The sequence below is a fragment of the Anabas testudineus genome, chromosome 10 (genome assembly GCF_900324465.2).
Source record: "Anabas testudineus chromosome 10, fAnaTes1.2, whole genome shotgun sequence".
Lineage (NCBI taxonomy): Eukaryota > Metazoa > Chordata > Actinopteri > Anabantiformes > Anabantidae > Anabas > Anabas testudineus.
The window spans coordinates 4,318,586-4,328,445 of NC_046619.1; the positions used below are offsets into that span (position 1 = coordinate 4,318,586).

The window sequence follows — 9,860 nt, forward strand, 5'->3', positions numbered from 1 at the left end:
AAAACTCTTCTTTTTAATCAGGTGCATGTTGCATTTTGCTTAATAAGCTGGAGTCTTATACTGTTTTTTATGAAGCAGAACAAATTGCCCTAAAAAGAGCATTTTTAGGAAACTTTACATTTTTCTCTCATCCTTTATCAGTGTATCTTGTTTTATTTGCTGTTTTTTTTTTTTTAACGTGAATCTATCAAATGCCATAAAAAGCCAGTCTTCATTAAACATTTGGGTGTTTTCCCCTGCCACAGCTGATGGGAGGGAGGCGGAGGAGGGTTGGATAGGCACGGGGGGGGCGCCGCGGAGGGGCGGGGCCGTCCTTCTAACCGGGCGGTGTCAGCTGAAGAAAAACGGGGCAGAGCAGCAGGAGCAGCCCGCAGCAGGTACTCCTACCCCCGGGGAGATCTCACCAGAGCAGCGGAGTTCAGGTAAGAAGAGGCGCCGCATCAGGGCGTCTTCTCCGGAGTCACTGAGGGGGGACAGCTGGGAGCTGCACAGGGGTGCACCGAGGTGAAGGCTAATGATCTGAAATGCACCTAGGCTCTTCTAGGTGTATATGTAGCTTTTTCAATTAAAAACCAGATTTAACATGTATTGAATAGGACTGTATTTTAAAGACAAGTTTACATGAATGGTGAGTCACACTTATTTTAAATGAAACTGAATTTCACGTATAACCATTTATTTCAATTCAATTAACAGACTTTCTACTATTTTATAATAATTCTTGGCATCTTCTTTGAGGGACTACTCAGACCACATCAGCCAGGACACATCCGAAATTCCTTCACAATAAAACTCTGCCCCCTCATGGAGGTGGTTAGGAAAAAAAAAGTGGAAATTCTTGTTTCTGGAATCCAACAGTTCTGCAGCAGCTATTAGTGGTAGAAATATATAAGGGTAAATGCAAAACCATGAAACACAGTCATGTCTTTATGAACAGAGCCTGGCTATATTGCATTATGCATGGACTCATCATGGCTCCATGCTTTCTGTGAATCAGTAATCATTGTTTTCAGATTGTTAAAGCTAAAGTGTATATTGCCATGTGTATATTGTGTATAAAGGCCTGTTTTGCATTAAGAAGAATGTTTCTCCATTCCTTATTCAAATAGCCATGTGAATATATAACTGATATTTGTTATGTGCCATCTGACCTCTGGTTTTATTTTCTTACCGACTGAAGCAAACTGTGTTTATTTATTTAGGTGTTTTTGGAGACATTTGTGGCTCTGTGAGGGCCCGCTTACACATTTGTGTGCATCTGGCCTGGCTGCACGGCCGCTCTCTTTGCATGTTTGCCCTGAAGCATAGTCTATTTGTTTACTTCCAAATGTTGCAACATGAGCGTGTCACACGTCAGACATTTGTCAAAGGATGGAGAGAAGGAACCTGCCTGGGACTCAGTGAATCTCACAGCAGATAGCCAGAAGAAAAAACTCCACACAGCTTATTTGTGTGATATTTGGACTTAGGTGACATTGATATCTCAGACTAATAATTCTTGATTTGTCTGAATGGCTTCCAAGTCTTGTATTGATCGTGTAGTGGATGTAATACATCAAGTTGCCATATCTTCTAGTACCAGCCAGCAGGGCTCTGCTCTCTCTGAATAATCTGATTATCTACTCTTACTGGGATTGTATATGGAAGTTAATATTTAGTATGACAGTATTGAACATACTGTGTGATAAATGAAGCTGCCAAGATACTGCTTTTTGCTACTGAAAGCATCATCCTCAGCTAAGACAGTTGATTTGTGACTACATGCTGTAATGACTATATTAAGCTATGTTGCATTAAAGGAGTGGTAAAGGCTCAATTAATATTTGACTCTTCATATTGAGGTCTAAGGAAGACACATTATTTTTAATGTCTGTGGCTGATTTAGTGGCAAACAGCTAGGCTGCTATATCTACATATGCAGATTTGTAAAAACGATATTGTAGTAATCAGTGCTCTGTAAATAGAGCAGCTGGATTATCAGACGTTATCTGCATAATGGCTCTATTACAGAATCATATGTTGTAAGGACAGCTGGGCTTATGTAACTGTAATACTAAATGGTTTTGGGTATAATAGACCCAGCCTCTATCTACTGTAGTTTCCTGACTGAGTTAAAGGAGCTCTGGTGCTTGAGAGCTTCACTGTGCTTCCAGGCCAACTCAGACACGCCACAAATAATGAGATAAGAAGCTGTCTTATCTGATAGAGCATTACTGAACTAACAGAGTCTGGAGCCATAATATTTAACAAATATGTGTTCGTCATTTCCTAAGATCCAAAAATCATTAGTATTCACTAACTGCTGCTCAGTGAAAAGTCATTTTCATGCATTCCTTTCACCTGTACTTTTATGAGTTTTATTTGCCTTAATTATATTAGGATCCGTCAGATCGACATTTACATTTTTCACGGCTAAGCAGATGTTACTAAAATTGTGTTCTAGTACCTAACTGCAGCATTTGCCTGTGTTCTGCTCTGCGATTTTAGAGGTGCCACTATGTCACATAAGGTTGGCGCAGAAGAGATGGAGGAGATCAAGGAGGCCTTCAAGAAAGTGGGTGAGTACAAAGTTATGTGTGTGTGGATATTGCAGTGGGGTGTGTGTGCATTATCTGAGAAATGTTTATTGAGAGAAACAGAAATTTATTGTAATTTTTGTAATTTAATGTATTTTTTTGTATATTTCAAACCAGATAATTATTTAATTAATTTGATTCAGCACATGTCTGGACTCTCACAGTCTGCTGTATTATTTTGTAACAAAACATTGTGGTTGAAGTTGCTGCTGCTTTTCATTTTAAACAGAAAAAAGCAACACAAATGGTGATATCTCAATGCCTAGCTCCTAGTATGGGTTGAGTTCCACAATGCACATCAGGGACATAGTGCATCCTTCTGATAACTGCTCACAACTCTAAATCATCAGATCATCAGGATGAAATCTATCCTAGACTCAAGTATCCCATCACACTCTTTATGTATAGAATAGCAAATGGAGAAGATACTGTGTGAATCCTGATAGTGCAGAAATAGAGAGAAGCTACAGTGCATGGTCTTTGAATAAAACATTGCTCTTTCTCCAAAATCTCTGTCTGTCCTGCCTCCACCCCACCTCTGCAGATATCGATGGTAATGGCTACATCTCCTCCTCTGAACTCAGTAGCCTCTTCCGTGAGGTGGGCTGCCCTTTGCCTGGATATCAGATCAGAGAACTCCTTCAGAAGCTGGACCGAGACAAAGACAGTAACATCAGCCTTGAAGAGTTCACGGCTGTAGGTAACACTAACTAACTAACTAACTAAACAACTAACTAACTTATGTTAAAATGAGTGGTGATAACTGACAACTGACTTAATTCAACTGACAAATCAGCTGCTTGTGAAACTAATTGAAAACTAACATACTAACGTTTTTAATCCACTATCAGGGCTTTTATGCCAACAGAGAACCGGTTGGGTTCTTGTTCACAAACCATGTTTTGAGCATTTCAACCAAAACTAGTTGGGTTCAGAACCTAGAACTCTGGTGTCCAGATCGTAATGGGAACTGTGATAACATCGGCATCACAGGTAGTAATGTACTAAACCTGCAAAAGCAAAAAAAGCTAAATGAAGCTCTCTTCTAACCAGCGTTTGTGTGTTTCAGGATGTTTGCTTCTGCTGTTCACAAACTGTGTCTGTCTCAAAGCTGCTAATCTGCCACCACACTGTGACTGACTTTAAAGCTTAAAGTGCAATTTTGTTTTTCTATGTAGATTTTTCAGGACCTGAAGGATGACCGCATGGCCCAAGGTTTCAAGAAAGCCCTCAACAAGAAAGAAGGCATCGTAGCCATCGGGGGAACGAGCGAGATCTCTAGTGAAGGAACTCAGCATTCGATCTCTGGTTAATAAAGCTGCGTTACTCATCTAATCACTAACACTGACAGTGATCAATAATCTGCCAAAACAATATATCCCTGTTAGATTTTGACTTGCACAGTAAGTGAAGTGACTCTTGTATTGTGTATCCTGTATTTCAGAGCAGGAGCGTATTGCCTTTGCAAACTATATCAACTCTTGTTTGGCAAATGATCCGGACTGTAAACACTTCCTGCCCATCAACCCCAATACTGAAGCTCTGTTTAAAGCTGTGACAGACGGCATCCTGCTTTGGTAAACCTCAAACTTCATTGAAGCACTCAAATTAAATGTTTTTCACCCCCAGTCAATTGTTATGTGTATTTGTCTATTCATTATTTACATTTGTATCTGTTAACACTATTTTTTGTGTAATATATATATCCACTGTAACCATGTCTGGTATTAGGCATTATGTCAGTTCAGTCTGCCAACGTGTTCTGTCTCATGTGTGTGTGCAGTAAACTCATCAACCACTCTGTTCCTGACACCATCGATGAGAGAACCATAAATAAAAAGAAACTCACTCCTTTCACCACTCAGGTTGGTTGGTGGCTTAACTAGATAATCAGATGTGATACAACATTATAACCTAAATCATGATTATCAATTGGGAAAAAGTTGAAGTTACTGTGCATGCTGGGGCTTTTAAAAAAGCATGCACCCATTTGAAATTAATTAATTTTAAAGCACAACTATTTTTCACCAACAGGAGAATCTGAACTTGGCTCTGAACTCAGCCTCAGCCATCGGCTGCCAAGTTGTCAACATTGGAGCTCAAGATCTGAAGGAGGGGAAACCTCACCTGGTGCTTGGTCTCCTGTGGCAGATCATCAAGATTGGACTGTTTGCTGTTATAGAGCTGAGCCGCAATGAAGGTACAGCATGTACAAAGACACACAGTCTAAGAGTCTGAGGTTATAGACCTTTGAAACATGAAAGTGATGTATTTACACATGAAAACATATCACAAAAATACACAAAGCGTTAGCAGTATGACACACTCGCCCTCAGCATTTTTTTACAACTGAGTTTATCCACCGGTCATTCTACCCCCACAACCCACTGTCGTGCTTGTCCTGCCTCCTGTCTTGCAGCGATTGCAGCTTTGCTAGAAGAAGGGGAGAGCCTGGAAGCGTTGATGAAACTCAGTCCTGAGGAGCTGCTCCTGCGCTGGGCCAATTTCCATTTAAAGAAAGCTGGCATGTCCATATCAAACTTTTCTGGAGATGTTAAGGTAACAGAGTGCTCCAGTGATGCCTGAAATTCCTGCTGTAACTGTTCTTGGCCCATGAGCCACCGACCAGCCATCATTCAATATGTCAAAGAATATATTTCTCCTGAAATCGTTATGTAGAGTTAAGCATTGTGTTATTTGAATACTTAATGTGATATGATTTAATGGAATTGAATAAACATTTTTGTTCTTTCTCTTGATGCAGGACTCTAAAGCGTACTTCCATCTGCTGGAGCAGATCGCCCCAGACGGCAGCAAAGAGGATGTTCCTCGGATCGAGATCGATATGACTGGTCTATATGTGAGTTGATAACATTTTTGTGTCTTATCTGAAGGCTCAAACCTATGGGAACTGCATGCTGATAATATGATGTGTACTGATGGGCACATATCAACCGTAGTGTTTGTCTCCCTGTATGTTTCTAGGAGAAGGATCTTACAAAGAGAGCTGAGTGTTTGCTCAAACAGGCCGATCGCCTCGGCTGCCGACAGTTTGTAACTGCCACCGATATTGTGACTGGAAATGCAAAGCTCAACATGGCCTTTGTAGCCACGCTCTTCAACAAACACCCAGCTCTCACCAAACCTGAGAACCAAGACTGGATTCTAGAAAGTGAGCATGGGCGTCTACAATTCCTCTATAAGTCAGACACACTCTCATATGCAGGGAATTAATAACCTCTGTCTCTTCTTGTCTCTATCTAGGTGAGACCAGAGAGGAGAGGACGTTCAGGAACTGGATGAACTCTCTAGGAGTCAATCCACGTGTCCACCATATCTATGGGTCAGTATCTTTCTGTCTGAAATGACTTCCTGTAGTGATTTTATAGTCACAGTTCACTCCTTACATGCGTGCGTGTGTACGTTTACATCTGCAGTGATCTGCAGGATGCCATGGTGATTCTCCAGCTTTATGAAAAGATTAAGGTACCAGTGGACTGGGATCACAGAGTCAACCATCCTCCATTCAAGGGTGTAGGAGGGGGGCATTTAAAAAAGGTAAATATATCCCCTGCTTTCCATACTGCTCCAGTATGTGGATATTTATGAAATATGACTTAATCTTCCCTAAAAAAAGCTGCATGATGCCGCAGACACATGTAGAAACTCTATATATTTCTTTAAGACTTTTAAAGTTTAATTAGAGTACCTTTTTCTGTATCAATGCACAATGTATGTTACTGTATGTAGGAGTTATGATAGAGGAGGACACAATTTCCTATCTTATTTAGAATGCTAGTAAGTTTAAAACATGCTAACTTTGTGTGTGTGTGTGTGTGTGTGTGTGTGTGTGTGTGTGTGTGTGTGTGTCAGGTAGAAAACTGTAACTATGCAGTGGAGCTGGGGAAGAAGAAGGCTGGTTTTTCCCTGGTGGGAATCGCTGGCCAGGATCTCTACGATGGAAATGCAACTCTAACCCTGGCACTGGTGTGGCAGCTGATGAGGAGGTGATTTTCTCTTCTGTTACATCCATTACACAGTAATTTTGAAATGTTGAGAAAACTAGGACGAAAAAAAAAACACTGAGAAGAAAGTCAGCATCTGAAGCTGCTGTACTGCACCGATCAGGTAGAGGGCGCTGTTCTCTGAACTTCTCTTCCTGCCAACAAGTTTATCCCTTTATTGAAGCCATGGAGGAATTACCCAGAAACACGGAGGAAATCAGTGTTCAGCAGTTTATGGGAAATGTAGTTTTAATCAAATTAGCAAAACATCAGTGGTGTAACTGTATATAATATCACATACATATGCAGGTACACACTGAATGTTCTCGAAGACCTTGGACATGGGCATATCGCCGGTGATGATTTGATCATTTCATGGGTCAACAAGACTTTGGCTGAGGCTGGGAAGAGCTCAACTATCAAAAGCTTTAAGGTAAGTGAGTCTCACTTTCACAAACATAAATATGCCTCATAAACTAATCCGTTACACTAATAGATGTGCTTTGAGCAGTTTGCCTTGTGACATTAACAGATAACAGCTGGTTGTGGACCTGTGTGAAAATGTGTATTTATCAGTGTGTGTCTCTCTGTTCAGGACAAAGCCATTAATACCAGCATGCCAGTCCTGGAACTGATTGATTCCATCCAGCCAAGCAGTGTGAAGTTTGAGCTGGTTAAAACAGGAACTCTGTCAGACGAAGACAAACTGAACAATGCCAAGTAATTACATTATATGCTTCTCTTTCAGCTGTATTTCTATTTGTAGTTGTTGGGTATTAGTAGGGTCAATATATTTGTGACTAAAAGTTGGGCGTGCAAGTGTGTGTTGGGACCACTGGAAAGGGATGTTTTGCAAAGAATAAAAAGAATAGTTTAAGCAAAGAAGAATCCAAAATGCAGTCCTATCATTGGTACACTGGTAACCTCTGACAGGGTAAGTCAGTGTTCAAATAGTGAAGCAGTTTAAAGCACTTTACATACTGCAATCACAGAGCAGCATTAGAACTACATTCAAAAACTAACTCTGGCTTTCAGTCCCTGCCCCTTCACTCTCTCATTTTACCAATTCAACTCTCTACAAAATACAGTTTGTATGGTTATAAAATATCTTATTCATGATGAAAATGTCACAAATGTGACTCCATATTTTAGTTTTTCTTCCATATTAGGAGGTAAAATGTAATGAAAGAATTAAATGTCATTAATGGATTTTTAGTAGTAACAGTTGCATCTTTCATAGGCCACAGTCAAGTACATACTGTAAGTGATAAAAGTAAAAGTCAGACAGAAATCAAATGCTTAGACTACGTAATGTGAAACTATTGATCTGATATGTTTACATAGTGACTTTAACTACAGTATGAATTCCTCCTGCACCAGATATGCCATCTCCATGGCCAGGAAGATCGGAGCCAAAGTCTATGCCCTGCCTGAGGACTTGGTGGAGGTCAACCCTAAGATGGTGATGACCATCTTTGCCTGCTTGATGGGGAGAGGCATGAAGAAGGTTTAAAGAAGAAGCAAGCTGACTGTCTTTGCCTGTTTGATGAGACATGAAGAGAGTGAACATTCCAGTAGTTAATATGTCCTGTTTTTTTAAGTGGTTACTCTGTGTTAGCTGAAATAGAAGTGCCTCTGAGGGCTCAAAAGAATTTCTAAGACTTCTATAACAGCTACATGATAGATATTTGGGGTTTGGGTCTTTTTCTGGATTATAGTTTTGCTTTTGCACAAGAGAGGTCACGTTACTGTACATGGATGTATGAGTGTGAATGTGTCTTATGTGGTTCAACACAGGGTCTGACCAGTGCACCAGTGATCCTGAATCAAGGTTCTATTTCTTCATGTAAGGACATGTGAGACATGGGAAACCTTATCATACACTGACCACTCTCTCAGCCCTGTTGAAAGTTTAAAGTAGTGACTTTTCTTAAGCATTTCAGGGTTAAGAAAAGTCTGCACTACTGCTTTCTTTCCAAATACACGTTTGTTTCAGCTGCATTGCCTCAAGGTTTCCCATGTGTCACTGCCTCGTGATGTACAGACTAACTCCTGCTGTGTCTTCCAGTGTGCCAGCTATAGTTCGCAGTGTGAGCATTTATTGTTCTTAAGACATAATATTCTTTACTGAATACCTTTTAGCCTTTTTATTTAGCAATGATTAAGGCTAGATTAAATGTCTTCATGCCACTCATTACAAAATATAAACCTAAAGAGTTTATTTTGTTATTGTTAGCAGCATTTTTATTTCAATATAATGATGCAGACATCTGCAGATGAAACATATCAAATCCGCTGAGTTCATATGATCTTAACAACACAGAAGATGATGTACATTATGTCTGTACTCTAACAAATTCAGAGGCCATTTAAAAATGCTGTCTCAATATTCCCAGACCATTCAGACCACCTGAATTTGATGGCTCTATATTCACATCAGTAATGTTATATAATAATAAATAAATAGAACCTTTTTGCATTTATTGTTCAGTTTCTGTCTTTTTTCTGTCCCACACTGAGTCGTGAGTGCACCACGGAAAACATAATGATGATGTAATTACAGTAACTAGTAAGCATTTCTGAACTAAAATAAAACTCTAAACACTAAATTAGACATGGTTTTCTTTAAAATAAATACATGTAATCATGTCATTGTTTAATTAAGATCCAGTGCACATTATGATTACAATTTTGCTGTTGTTAGTATGAAATCAGTCATTAATACATTAATAGATTAGTTCAGTAAACGCATTTCTTAAATGACTGATTGTGGTGTGGTTAAAGCTGGTGGTGGCCAATCCTGGTCCTTGAGGGCCACTGTGCTGTTTGTTTTTTTCAGCTATCCCTGCACTACCCACTGCTGATTCCGACACCCCCCCCCCCCCCTCAAGGTTAATGGGTACAAATCAAACATAGTCACATTAAAAAAAAGGCAACAGTGGTATCAGGCTGCTGCTGTCAGCGCATCATAATAGTGGTATGGGTGGTTGGAATCAGTGTTGAGAGGCAGCTGTTGAGTGTGCTTGATGCGTCCTGGGTCTAATTCAACCAATCATGTGTGTTACTGAATGTGTTTTCATCTCTGGTGTACTGTACGTGTGTAGCTGCTTCTTTTTAGTCATTTCAGAACAGAGCACATATTAGTCTCGTTGCATTGAACGATTCACTCCACAGCTCAGTCTGATGCTGGATTAGTAGGTATGTTTTTCATTTTGGGTTCAAATCCACTTTGTGCACAGAGGGGAAATGAAAGAGCATGTACATTGACATGCGCAGGTGT

The 9,860-nt window shown here is 40.0% G+C and overlaps 1 protein-coding gene across 2 annotated transcripts; it reads left to right on the forward strand.

The window, feature by feature from the left end:
* The first annotated feature begins 339 nt into the window (after positions 1 to 339).
* LOC113161084 (plastin-2-like) lies at positions 340 to 9,063 on the forward strand. 2 transcript variants are annotated; one of them, XM_026358598.1, is made up of 16 exons: positions 340 to 422; positions 2,488 to 2,558; positions 3,121 to 3,272; positions 3,755 to 3,884; positions 4,021 to 4,153; positions 4,360 to 4,441; positions 4,611 to 4,776; positions 4,996 to 5,135; positions 5,341 to 5,436; positions 5,562 to 5,748; positions 5,841 to 5,919; positions 6,014 to 6,134; positions 6,450 to 6,583; positions 6,890 to 7,013; positions 7,176 to 7,300; positions 7,961 to 9,063. In XM_026358598.1, the coding sequence occupies exons 2-16, from the start codon at positions 2,498 to 2,500 to the stop codon at positions 8,091 to 8,093; spliced, it is 1,863 nt and encodes a 620-aa protein (XP_026214383.1). In that variant the 5' UTR covers positions 340 to 422; positions 2,488 to 2,497; the 3' UTR covers positions 8,094 to 9,063. The 2 variants fall into 2 exon arrangements, with proteins under 2 accessions (XP_026214383.1, XP_026214384.1); XM_026358599.1 differs by lacking the exon at positions 340 to 422 and adding an exon at positions 437 to 504.
* The last annotated feature ends 797 nt before the right edge of the window (positions 9,064 to 9,860 follow it).

Bases quoted from the DNA above. Each gene is read 5' to 3' on its own strand.
- LOC113161084 (XM_026358598.1), top strand. From the start codon at position 2,498: ATGTCACATAAGGTTGGCGCAGAAGAGATGGAGGAGATCAAGGAGGCC. The intron at 4,154-4,359 runs GTAAACCTCAAA...GTGTGTGTGCAG, and splicing joins ACAGACGGCATCCTGCTTTG to TAAACTCATCAACCACTCTG. The intron at 5,136-5,340 runs GTAACAGAGTGC...CTCTTGATGCAG, and splicing joins ACTTTTCTGGAGATGTTAAG to GACTCTAAAGCGTACTTCCA.